This window comes from Miniopterus schreibersii (assembly GCF_964146895.1).
Source record: "Miniopterus schreibersii genome assembly, chromosome: 2".
In the NCBI taxonomy this organism is placed as follows: Eukaryota; Metazoa; Chordata; class Mammalia; order Chiroptera; family Miniopteridae; genus Miniopterus; species Miniopterus schreibersii.
Genome location: NC_138102.1, coordinates 97,377,884 through 97,391,204, shown reverse-complemented (window position 1 = coordinate 97,391,204; position 13,321 = coordinate 97,377,884). Strand labels below are relative to the sequence as shown.

Here is a 13,321-nt window from a genome sequence, read left to right as displayed (position 1 = left end):
GCTTTGGAGTGGAATGTTCTGTGAATGTCAGTTAAATCCATCTGATCTAGTGTGTCATTTAGAGTCACTGCTTCCTTGTTGATTTTTTTGTCTGGAAGATCTATCCAGTAAAATCAGTGGGGTGTGAACATCCCCTACTATGACTGTATCACAGTCTATCTCTCCTTTAAAGTCCTCCAGAAGTTATTTTTCCCCCCAGCCTGTGTGGGTCTTTTGTTCTGAGGTGGGTTTCTTGTAGACAGCATATATTTGAGTCTTGTTTTCTTATCCATTCAGCTACCTTATTTCTTTTGATTGGGACATTTAATCCATTTATATTTAAGGTTATTATTAATAGTTACTTATCTATTGCCATTTTATTTCTTTGTGCCTATGTGTCTCATTCTATTTCAACTTCTTATTACAACAGCCCCTTTAACATTTCTTGCAATGCTGGTTTGGTGATGATAAATTCCTTCAGCTTTTTTTTATCTGGGAAGCTCTTTATTTCACCATCTATTTTGAATGATAGCTTTGCTGGATAGAGTATGCTTGGTTTCAGATCCTTGCTTTTCATTACCGTGAATACTTCATGCCATTCCCTTCTGGCCTGTCGAGTTTCTAATAAGAAATCAGCAGACAGCCTTATGGGAACTCCTTTATAAGTAACAGATTGCTTTTCTCTTGCTGCCTTTAAGATTTTTTCTTTGTCTTGAATTTTTGGCATTTTAATTATGATGTGTCTGGGTGTGAGCCTCTTGGGTTCTTCTTTCTTGGGACTCCCTGTGACTCCTGAACTTGTATGACTTTTTCCTTGACCAGGTTAGGGAAGTTTTCTGCCATTATTTCTTCAAACAGGTTCTCTAACCCTTGCTTACTTTCGACCTCCTTTGGCACTCCAGTGACGAGAATATAGTTACATTTTATGTTGTCCCACAGCTCCCTTAGACTGACCTCTTGTTTTTTAATTGTTTTTTCTTTTCGGATCTGTGACTGAGTGATTTTTTTTATACCCTGTCTTCTGATTTGCTGATCTGATCCTCAGCTTCCCCTAATCTGCTGTTCATTCCTTCCAATGGTTTTTTATTTTCACTATTTCATTTTTAATTTTCTTCATGGTTTCCATATCTTTTTTCATGCTGTAAAGCATCTTTATGATCAGTATTCTGAACTCTATATCTGATAGATTGCTTAGCTCTATTTTCTTTAGCATTTCTTCTGGAGAATTCTTTTATTCTTTCATTTGTTTTTTGTCTTCCCATTTTGGCTGCCTGTTTGGATTTGTTTCTATATATTAGGTAGATCTGCTAGGACTCCCAGTCTTTTGGATGGTCTCTGGTGCAGGCCAATGCCAGATGCTGTTTGTGACTGGCCTTGAGTACCCTGTTTGAAGTTTTCCACACTCCACACCTTGTGGTTTCCTCTGCAGGGGCTGGGTGTGTTTGGATAGGATCAAGATATGCACCAGGGTGTGCTTTTCCAAGCCCTGAGTCCAGAAGCAAATATGGAAGACTCAAAGCACCCAGAGGCTGATTGCTATTCAGTCTCTTAATGAGCCTCAGGTGGTAGAAACACCTCAGGGTGGGGTGGCTGATTGTTATCAGTCTCTTAAGGAGCCTCAGGCTATAGAAGCTCCAAGGTGGGGCTAGAGGTTTTCCAGCAGGGTGGGGCAATTGCCCCCCCTCCCACAAAAGCTGTTTAGAAGGTAAATGTCTGCCTGAGAAAGATCTCTTCTGCCGTATTGAAGAATGACTCAGAACCGGGGTCCAGATGGGTGCCCTTTGTGAGCTCTATTACCCCAGCCAACTGCCCTGGATTCTCCTTACACAGCTCTAGTTCACTCTGCTCTCCCATCGCTGGAGCCCAAGGTGAGAGGCTGCACAAAGGCTGTGCATTGGCCCTTTAAGAGAATGCCTGCATTTCCAGCCATCTCTCCCTGGCAGACAGAAACCCTGCTGCTTTTCACAGCCATATGTTATGTGGATACCTTTCTCAGTTCTGGTGCTCTGGGCTGTGTAGCCCAGCTTGGGGTTTAGACATCAGAGTCCTCAGTGGGAATCCCCAACAGCTTAGATATCCCTCTGGACCTTCAGCTGCTGCCTGTGGGAGCTCAGCCAACCCTCGCATGCCTTTGCTCTTTCTATCAGTCTCTATGTGTCTCCACATTTTGTCTTTGATTATGAGGGTGCTCTCCAGCTAGTCTTCTACTGCAGGTGATTATCCACAGTGGTTTTTCTGTATTTTAGTTGTAATACGTTTGGTGCTAGGAGAGTATCAGTGTAGCTTCCACTCAATCTGCTGCCATCATGGATCCTATTTGTTGATTTATTGATGGTAGCCATTCTAACAGGTGTGAAGTGATATCTCATCGTGGTTTTTTGTTGATTTTTTTTTTTATTAGCCTTTGTTTTATGCAGAATTACTCCTAGGCCATAAGTTTATGTTTCTGTAGTTTCTTCTTTTTTTTTTAATCATTTTTTCTTTTCAATTACAGTTGACATACAATATTATATTAGTTTCAGGTGTACACTCCAGTGAGTAGACATTATGAAACTTACTAAGTGATCATCCCTAAGAAATGTCATACCCATCTGATACCATAAATAGTTATTAGAGCCCAGTCAGGCATGGCTCAGTGGTTGAGCATCAACCTAGGATCCAGGAGATCTCGGTTCAGTTCCCAGTCAGAGTACATGCCTGGGTTGTGGGCTCGATCCCCAACAGGGGGCCTGCAGGAGGCAGCTGATCAATGACTCATCATTGATGTTTCTATCTCTCTCTCTCTCTCTCTCCCCCTTCCTCTCTCTGAAATCAATAAAAACATATTTAAAAATAAATACTTATTAGAATATTATTGACTGTATTCCCTGTGCTGTACTTTATATCTGCATGCCTATACTATAACTACTGATTTGTACTTCTAAATCCCTTCACCTTTTTTGCCCTTTTCCCCAACCCTCCTCCCATCTGGCAACCATCAAAATGTTCTCTGTATCTATAAATCTGTTTCTGTTTTGCTTGTTTATTTATTTTGATTTTAAATTCAGTCATTGATAGATATGTATTTATTGCTGTCTTATTGTTCGTATTTTCTTTCTTTGTTTCTTTGTTTCTTTGTTCTCTCTCTCTCTCTCTCTCTCTCTCTCTCTCTCTCTCTCTCTTTCTTTCTTTCTTTCTTTCTCTTAAAGAAGACCCTTTAACATTTTATGTAATACTGCTTGGTAGTGATGAATTCCTTTAGCTTTTTCTTTATCTGACCTCAAGTCTAAATGATAGCTTTGCTGGGTAAAGTAATTTTGGTTGTAGATCCTTGCTTTTCATCCCTTTGAATGTTTCTTGCCACTCCCTTCTGGCCTGCAAAGTTTCTGTTGAGAAATCAGCAGTCTTCTTGGAGCTTCCTTGTAGATAATTAACTCCTTTTCTCTTGCTTTTAAGATTCTCTCTTTGTCTTTAACCTTTGGCATTTTAATTATGATGTGTCTTGGTGTGTTCCTCTTTGGATTAATCTTGTTTGGGACTCTCTGACCTTCCTTGATTTGTATGTCTATTTCTTTCATCAGGTAAGGGAAGTTTTCTGTCATTGTTTTTTCAATTAGGTTTTCAATTTCTTGCTCTCCCTCTCTTTTACTTCTAGTATCTCCCCATAATGTGAATGTTGGTATGCTTGAAGTTGTCCCAGAGGCTTCTATATCTTCATATTTTTGGATTTTCTTTTTCTTTTTGCTGTTCTGACAGGGTGTTTTTTGCTTCCTCATATTCCAAATCACTGATTTGATTCTCGGCATCCTCTACTCTACTGTGGATTCCCTGTAAATTATTCTTCATTTCAGTTAGTGTATCCTTCATTTCTGACTGGTTCTGTTTTATGGTTCATAAGTCCTTTTTCATGCTGTTGAAGTTCTAAGTTTCTTGAAGTTCTTAGTAAGTTCCTTGATCATCCTTATAACCATTATTTTGAACTCTGTATCTGGTAGTTTGCTTGTTTCTGTTTCATTTAGTTCTTTTTCTGGAGATTTCTCCCGTTCTTTCGAGACATGTTTCTTCATCTCCGCGTTTTGGCTGCTTCCCTGTATATGTTTCTATGCATTAGTTAGAGCTGCAATGTCTCCCAGACTTGGTAGAGTGGCCTTGTGTAGTAGTTGTCTTTTAGGGCCCAGTGGTGCAGCCTCCCTAGTCATCTGAGCTGGGTGCTCTAGGTGTGCCCCTGTGTCTTCAGTTTCTTATGGAATATATTTTTCTTCTGTGTAAGCTCCTCTTCTGGTTTAGGAATAGTCTGCTCTTTTTCAATAAGGATCATCTGTGGCAGGGAGAGCTCATGAATGAGTTAATCTGTCCCTGAGCTCTGTAAGTTCTGCACTGCATCTTGGATACTTTGTTCACCTGGATGTGCTCAATTACCGGAGAATCTACATCTAAACCCTTAAGTTCAGCATTACTCTCCGCATTTTTAACCACATGCAGCAAAAGTTCAGCACTCTTTTTGGGTCACCAACCCTGTTTCCATCTCCATTGTTTGGCTTGGTCACACTTACCCAATTCATCGTTGTAACGAGAGAGAATGGCTCATACATATTGCTTCTATAAAGTGACATCCTTCATATACTTGGGGCCTTTTCTAATATGCAAACCCTCGATGGCCTGGGCAGTTTCACAAGTGTTCTTGAAATGAACATGAAGATTTGAACCTCTTTTTTTAATATATATAATATATATATATATATATATATCTTTATTGATTTCAGAGACAGGGAAGCAGAGGGGGAGAGAGGGCTAGAAACATCAGTGATGAGAGATTCATTGATCGGCTGCCTCCTGCACAACCCCTACTGGGGATGGAGCCCAGAACCCTGGCATGTGCCCTGACTGGGAATCAAGTCTTGATCTCCTGGATGATAGGCTAATGCTCAACCACTGAGCCACACTGGCAGGACAGATTTGAATCTTGATTTCCATGATATTGTGGGGTGTTCTAGGTCAAGTGAATAGTGAACCATTTTCAGAGATTACTTCAATCCCCTTATAGGAAGAGCTCATTGTATATGGTTTTAATGATCATTTCTATGATGATTCGTGTATTGAGCATCTTTTCATATGTCTACTGGCCATCTATGTGCCATCTTTGGAGAAGTGTCTATTTAGTTCCTCTGCACAGCCCCATTTTTTAAATTAGATTTTAGAGATAGAGAAACATTGATTTGTTGTTCCACTTACTTATGCCTTCATTGGTTGCTTCTTGTATGTGCCCTGACCTGGGATGGAACCCACAACCTTGGGGTATTGGATGATGTTCTAAATAACTGAGCTACCCAGCCAGAACCTCTGCCCATTTTTAATTGGGTAGTGTTTTTTCGTTTGCTTGTTCATTTGTTTGTTTTTGGTGTTGAGTTGCATACATTCTGTATAAATTTGGAATATTAACCCCTTATCAGATGTGTCATTGGCGAATATCTTCCCCAGTTCAGTAGGGTGTCTTTTCATTTTCTTGATGGTTTTCTTTTTTGTGCAAAAACTTTTTAGTCCCATTTTGTTTTGTTTTGTTTTGTTTTGTTTTGTTTTTTCTTTTGTTTCCCTTGCCCAAGGAGATATATCAGAAAAAGTTTTACTAAGAGAAATGTCAGAGATCTTATTGTCTGTGTTTTCTTCTAGGAGTTTTATGGTTTCAAATTTTACATTTAAGTCTTTAATCCATTTTTAGTTTATTCCTATAAATGGGGTAAGAAGGTGATCTAGTTTCATTTTTTTGCATATATCTGTCGAATTTTCTAACACCATCTATTGAATAGACTATCTTTAACCCATTGTATGTTCTTGCCTCCTTTGTCAGATAGTAATTGGCCATAGAGGCTTGGGTTTATTTCTTGGCTCTTTATTCTGTTCAGTTGATCTGTATGTCTGTTTTTATGCCGGTATCATGCCGTTTTTATTACCGTAGCCTTATGGTATTGGTTGATATCAGGTAGCATGATACTTCCAACTTTGTTCTTCTTTCTCAGAATTGCTATGGCTATTTTGGGGTCTTTTGTGGTTCCATATAAATTTTTGGATTAGTTGTCCCAGTTCTGTGAAATACACCGTTGGTATTTTGATGCAATTTTTGTAAAATCTGTAGATTGCCTTGGGTAGTATGGACATTCTAATTATATTAAGTTTTCCTACCCATGAGCTTTTTTTTTTTTTTTTTTTTTTTTTTTTTTTTTTTTTAGTGTTTTTATTGATTTTAGAGAGGGAGAGAGACAGAAAAACATCGATGCAAGATCAGCTGCCTCCTGCATGCCCCCTAATGAGGATCAAGACTGAAACCCAGGCATGTACCCTAACCAGGAATTGCACCAGTGACCTCTGGGTACATGGTACAACACTCAACCAACTAAGCCACACCAGCTCGGATTCCATAAGCATTTTATATATTTCCATTTATTTGTATCTTCAGTTTCTTCAATGTCTTATAATTTTCCGAGTATAGGTCTTTTTACCTCGTTGGTTAAAGTTATTTCTAAGCATTTTATTTTGTTTTAATGCCGTTGTAAATGGGATTGTTTTTTTAGCTTCCTTTTTTGATTGTTAATTATTGATGTATAAAAATCCAAAAGGTTTCTCAACGTTTCTTTTGTATCCTACTTTACTGAATTCATCTATTCTAGTAGTTTTTTGGTGGAATCTTTAGGTTCTCTATATACAGCATCTTGTCATCTATAAGTAATGAAAGTTTTACTTCTTTCTTTCCAACTTGGATGCCTTGTATTTCATTCTCTTGTCTGATTGCTGTGGCTAAGATTTCCAATGATATGTTGAATGAGAGTGATGAAAGTAGACATTCCTGTCTTGTTTCTGATCTTAGAGGAGACTTTTCGTTTTTCACTTTTAAATATGATATGATGTGAACTGTGGATTTGTTATGTATGGTCTTTATTGTGTTGTGATATGTTTCCTCTATTCTCACTTCGCTGAGAGTTTTTATCATAAATGGGTGCTGGATTTTGTGAAATGCTTTATCTGCGTCTATTAATATGATCATATGATTTTTATCTTTTATTGTGTTTATGTGATATTTCACGTTAATTGATTTGCAGATATTGTACTAACCTTGCATCCCAGGAATATATCCCACTTGTGGTGTATTATCTTTTCAACATACTGCTAAATTCAGTTTGCTAATATTTTGGTAAGGGACTTCCATGCAGGTCAATGTCAGGCACTGCTCATGACAGGCCCTGGGCTACCTGTTAGGAGCTACAAAGCAATACATTTTTGGCTGCCTCTGCTGGGCCTGGGTGTTGTGGGATGCACCAAGCTGTGTATCAAGGCTGGCTTCCACTGATAACCTAGCCTGTGGAAGATCAGTGAAAGGCCAAAGGCTCCTGGAAATTTACCTCTGCCTGTCAGCTGCCTGTTAAGCTTAGTCGCTGAAAGACCCCATGGCCGTGCACAAGTTTCATGAGGTTGGTTCTCAGTGAGTCACCAGGTGGGAGTGAGTGCTGTTCACCAGGCTGATGGAGATTAAAACTCAATGCTCTTGCTGGGTCTGAGGCTGCTCAGTGAAAGTCTTAGTGTACACCAACTGCCACCTACCTGGGGATCTTTTTGGTGGAGCAGGGTCTCAGGAAATAGTTAGAGTGAGTCCAGTAGAGTTCATCAGCTAAAACAGATTAAAATTTGGCCAGAAGGGCTCTGCACAGGAATAGTGGCACTGATTGGGGGATGCAGGAGCTGGGGGCTGGTGCCTGGGAGTGGATGACCTATTCCAGAACCTTCCAAGAAAGTCTTCAGGGCTTCAGTTTGTCAGGGCAGGGCTACAGGGAGTTAGGAGAGTGGGGCTAGTGCATCTTTCCAGGTTGAATCAGCATGGAGGGGAGTGCTCTACCCAGGAAAGAGTGTGTGTGTGTGTGTGTGTGTGTGTGTGTGTGTGTGTGTGTGTATGTGTGTGTGTGTGTGTGTACAAGAACCCTCAGTGTGGGAGAGGGACTTAGCACAGGAACATTGACAGCTGTCCCTCTAGCGTTCTCTCAGAGGCCACACAACTCAATCTCTCCCTGTATGACTCTGGTCCACCTTAAGCCACTGTCCTTCTCCCAGAGCCCAGGGTGAATGCCCACGAACAAGATTTTGCACAGTCGCCCTTTAAGAGGGTGCCTGGGTTTCTCGCACACTTCTTTCTCCCTGGTTGAGGGGATCCCCAATGATTTTCTCACTATTGTCTGGATTCCCCTTCCTGGCACTGGTGCCCTGGGCCATGGAACCTGCAATGGTGTTGAGACCTCCTGGCTCCTTAAGGGATCCTTTGCAGCTGAGATATCCCTCCAGATTCTCAACTGCCTCACATGGGTGTGGTGCCAGTCCTTCTTGCATCTTTACCCTTCCTATCAGTCTCAATGTGGCTTTTTCTGTAAATGTTTGCTTATAAGACTTCTGTTTATGTAGTCTTCAGATGGTTATTCTGGTTGATTATTTTATATGTTAGTTGTAATTCCATTTTTTTCCTGGGAGGAGTTGAATGTCACTTTCACCTACTTTGCTACCATCTTGAATCCTTCCCTTCCCTTGTTAACCGTTAGGGCAGACTGTTTTTCCATGAAAGTTTTCTGCTCATCACATTTTCATATTAACAGTGAAAAACTCAACTCAGGCCCTGGACAGTTTTGCTCAGTGGTTAGAGTATCAGCCCATGGACCAAAGGTTCCCAGGTTCAGTCCCTGGCCCCGGTCAGGGTGCATGCAGGAAGGTAGCCAATCTGTGTCTCTCTTTCACATCGATATTCCCTTCTCTCTCCTCGCTCCCTTCCACTCCCTCAAAAATGAATGGAAAAAATATCCTCATGTGAGGATTAACAACAACAAAAACTCAATACCAAAAATGCCTAACCTTAGATATTGCTCTTGTATCTATGTTGTATTCTTATTGCATTCTAAGCATTTCTGACCGTGGTACTGATTCTAGGGCGTTCTTCTGATAATAATAGACTAGGTAATTCTTGTCCTTCCTGCAGAGAATAATTAGGAGAAAGAAAAGACAAAATATATCTATTGAAATCATCATAGAACTAAAAATAAAGTGAAAAGATTAGGGTTTTAAGATCTGAGAGAAGGATTCTCTGAGAAGTAATCCTTATTTGGGCTGCTGAGACATTTGAGAATCTAAAAGGAGCTTTCAGCAGACTTGTAGGGGCCCACAGAGAGGCAAACAAACAAGCAAACAAAAAACCAACCTTTTTATTGGGGTGCTAACTAACATAAGCCAGAGGCTTGCTTTCTTTATTTTTTTCTTGTTAGTTTTTCATATAAAACTATGATAAGCAATCAGGGATATGAGAAGGCAAGACCATATGACAGAATATCAATACAAAAAAAAACAGACAATAGAGGTGAGCCCACATGGGATCTAGATAATCAGACACATATTTTAAGAAACTACATTTTAACTTCATGATTGAGTACAGCTGAAGAGAGCATGAATGAACTAGAAGTTGTATCACAGTATTATCCAAACTGAATCATAGAGAGCCAAAAGGTAGAAAAACAGAAAGGAATGTGAGAGACTGGCACTTCATGTAAAGGACATGTAATCGATGTCCCAGAAAGAGGAGGAAAGAAATGAGGCAGAAGTAAACCTGAGAATTTTCTAAAATAAAGAAGAAAATCTCAAGTAGGATAAATACTTGAGAAACCATTAAATGAAAAATACAGAAATCAGTCAAAATTTGGAGGCATTCCAAATGTCTGTTAACATAGTATTAACCACATATTGGAATACACCAAACAATGAAAAAGAATGAACTACTTGGTGCAATTGTTGAATGAACCTTAGAAACAAAATGTTGAGTTATGGAAACTACACCCAAGAGTACATATTATGTGATTTCATGAATGTGAAGATCAAAATAAGACAAAGCCAATTTGTGAAGTCATATAGGGATGGCTTATGGGAAATTAGGGAAGTTATTGAGTGGGTAAATACATAAGGAAGGCTGCTGGGCTATTGAAATTTTTCTGTATGTCTATCTGGGTTGTGGTCATGCAAGTATAGTCATTGTGAAAAACATTTTATTGAGCTTTGCACTTAGGATTTATAAACTTTATGTGTACATGTTATTCTTTAACAACCAAAAAACACACACACCTAAGTACTGAAAGAACTTTTCACCAACAGACCCAACACTGAAGAAATATGAAAAGGTTATTTAGACAGAAGAATTTAGAGGCAGGAAGAAATGAAGAATTCATAAAAGTGAAATGGTGGATCTAAGTACTTCCTGTACTTTTGGGCAAATCACCTAACTTCTAGGTCTGTCTTCTTTTTGCATATAATGAGGGATTTGGATTAAATAATGTAATAGGCCTCTTCTCTTCAAAGTGTTTTCTGAGGATAGGGCATGGAAGAACTTGAGAGTTCTTTAAGTTTATTAATACCAAAAATAAAATAAAAACTTGATGAATTAAGAAATTTGAAATTAGGAGGAATTAAATAATGCAGTATAAGCAAAGGAAACATTTGCTTTATTTATGTATACACCAAAGCTAAAGTGAAAATAATTTCAGGACTTAATTATTGCCTTGAAGAGCAGTATAGTTGTTTTCTAAAGGGATGGCTTAGAAGTAGGAAACTTTAGCAGTAAAGAAACTTTCTTTCTGAGTACTTGGCAGTAAAATAAACCTTTTTGGCATATACTTCGTATTAACCAGCATGTCAACCTGTGGAATGAAAGAATTCCTTTGTTACTTGTTCTATTTTGGTTTTGCCTGTAAGATAAAAGATATCTGGAAATAGAACAGAGAAAATTAGAAGCAGTGGGTGGGAATTTAGAAATGAAAATAGAATTATTAATGTTGGCAGTATGGTAAGAGGCTTTTGGAACTGTAATACGTGGAGGGGGCCATATGCCTCCTAGTGATGACAAAAACTTATTTTTGAAGAGAGCCTCGTTTCTCAAAGCTTCACCATCATCCAAGAAATGCAGAATCTCAGGCCCTTCCCAGGACCTGCTGATTTAGAATCTCTGTTTAAATAATATTCCCCAGTGATTTCATGCATGTTCAAGTTTGAGAAGCACTATTACCTGTACATCACATTTGTACCATTTTGAAGCAGCAGTAATATATGATTGGGGTAGGGCAGACCCTGTGGGAAATCTTTCCTGAGTAGTCCACCGCCTATATTAATGTCTATGAAATAATATTTTAGAAGACTGGGAAGTAATTGTGGAAAGACTTGCTTTAAAATGTTACATCCAGCCCTGGCTGGTGTGACTCAGTTGGTTAAGCATTGTTCCCATGCACCAAAATGCTGCCAGTTCGATTCCCAGTCAGGGTACATGACCAGGTTGCGGGCTCAACCCTCGGTGGGAGGCATGCAGGAGGCAGCTGATCAATGTTTCTCTCTCTCCCTCTCTCTAAAAATCATTTTTTTTTAATCTTAAAAAAAAAAAAAGTTACATCTAGCATGGCCAGAATGGCTCAGTTGGTTGAACATGATCCTGTGCACCAAAAGGTTGCCGGTTCAATTCCCAATCAAGGCACATGCCTGGGTTATGGGTTCGATTCCTGGTCGGGGCACATACAGAAAGCAACCGATCAATGTTTCTCTCTCTCTCCTCTCAGCATGTTCTTGGGTGAGGATTTTTTTTAAAAGGATATTAAAATATTATGCCTAAATTACATGTATTTCAGAGTATTTTGGAGGGAAATATTTTGATGTCTGCATACTACTTGAAATATATAAAATTATTAGAAGGATGTATAGATAGAAAGATATGTTAAAGCAAAAATAGTAAAGTAATGTTGAGGGAGGAAGAAGAGGGTAAAGGGGGTCAATTATATGGTGATGGAAAGAGACTAGACTTTGGCTGGTGAGCACCCAATGCAGCATGCAGATGTATTGTAAAATTGTGTGCCTGAAATTTACATAATCTTATTAAACAACGTTACCCGGCTATCTGTTAGGGACTCCTCTTGCTGCAGCGGGAGCTTTTGTCTCTCCTCTCCTTCAATAAACTTTTGCTTTCCCTTAAAAAAAAAAAAAAAAAGTTACTACCCCCCTCCCCAAATTTAATTTTTAAAAAATTGTAGAATCTATTTGGTGAGTATATAGGAGTTAACTATAAAATTCTTTCGACTTCTCTGTATGCTTTCAGTTTTGCATAATAAAATGTTTGGGGGGAAGCTGTTATGAAAACGGACCACATATACCACACTCCATAGTTATTTTTGTATTTGCATATTTTCTTTATTTTATAACGTATTTATATTTTGTTCCTAGAGAAGGAAAAGTGGCTAATATTTTTGCATTTGCCCTGCTACAAAACAAGGCTTTACTATTATACTCTCATGAGTTGGGTATTAGTCAGTTTGTAGTTTAGAAAACCAAAACACAGTTTAATATACTTGCACAATCTAGTAAGGTCAGAGCATGCATTTTGAACCTGGGGAGTCTGACTTAAGAGATGATGGCTACCGAATTACACAACTTCAGGGCCACCGTTTACATCCTTGGCACAATAGAGTGTCATTCACTTAGAATACAAAGTGGGTAGTTCCCTTGGGATTGTGTAACAAGATTGCCTGGCCTTAACCACTTGCTTATATAGCTGCCTCACTATTCTCTTAGACTTGTAGAAAATGAAAATTTTAAATATTTTTCTGATGTGAATTTTGAATTGCTCCATGACTTTTTCGTGTTTTATTTTTTTAAGATTCCTGGATCTCCCAGTCAGCATCATTTCCGCGTAATCAGAAACAGCCAGGGGTAAATTCTTTATCACCAGTGGCCTCGTTTCCTAAACAGATTTGCCAGCCTTCAGCCCAACAGCAGCTTACTAAACCAGCTAAAATCACTTGTGCATACTGCAAAAAACCTTTACAGAAGGGACAGACAGCTTATCAACGAAAAGGATCTGCTCACCTCTTTTGTTCTACCACCTGCCTTTCCTCCTTCTCTCATAGGTGTACTCCAAAAAAACGCAATGTAACGTGTAAAAAGTAAGCTTCACTTTCCAACATGGTTCCATATGGTTGATATTGACAGTGTATATGTGTGTTCTGAATGTAATTGGAGAGCTGCATAAATTCATGGGTAGAATTGTTGCAGAGGTGTTCTCAAGTTTATTGAGCTTGAGTTATCCTAGAGTTTGTCAGAGTTGTGGGCTCATTTGTACTGTCCTTACTCTTGGCAGGAAAATGGAGTATACATATGGAAATTAATTGACCTCTCCCTGCCACTGACTCTGCCTCTAGCCCTCCCTCCCTCCCTCCCTCATCTCCTACTTCGGTTCTACCAAGTTGCTACCACCTTTTTTTTTTTAATCTTCACCTGATATGTTTTTGTTGATTTTAGAGAGAGAGGGAGAGAAACA

General features: G+C 39.0%; 1 protein-coding gene across 5 annotated transcripts in view; it reads left to right on the top strand.

Annotated features, from left to right (window-relative positions):
- Positions 1-13,321, top strand: part of ZMYM5 (zinc finger MYM-type containing 5) — a 41,121-nt gene that overhangs the window by 14,986 nt on the left and 12,814 nt on the right. For all 5 annotated transcript variants that reach the window (XM_081126816.1, XM_081126814.1, XM_081126817.1 and 2 more), the window contains one exon: positions 12,662-12,947. In XM_081126816.1, coding sequence (XP_080982942.1) covers positions 12,662-12,947 — 286 coding nt within the window. The remainder of the gene's footprint in view (positions 1-12,661; positions 12,948-13,321) is intronic.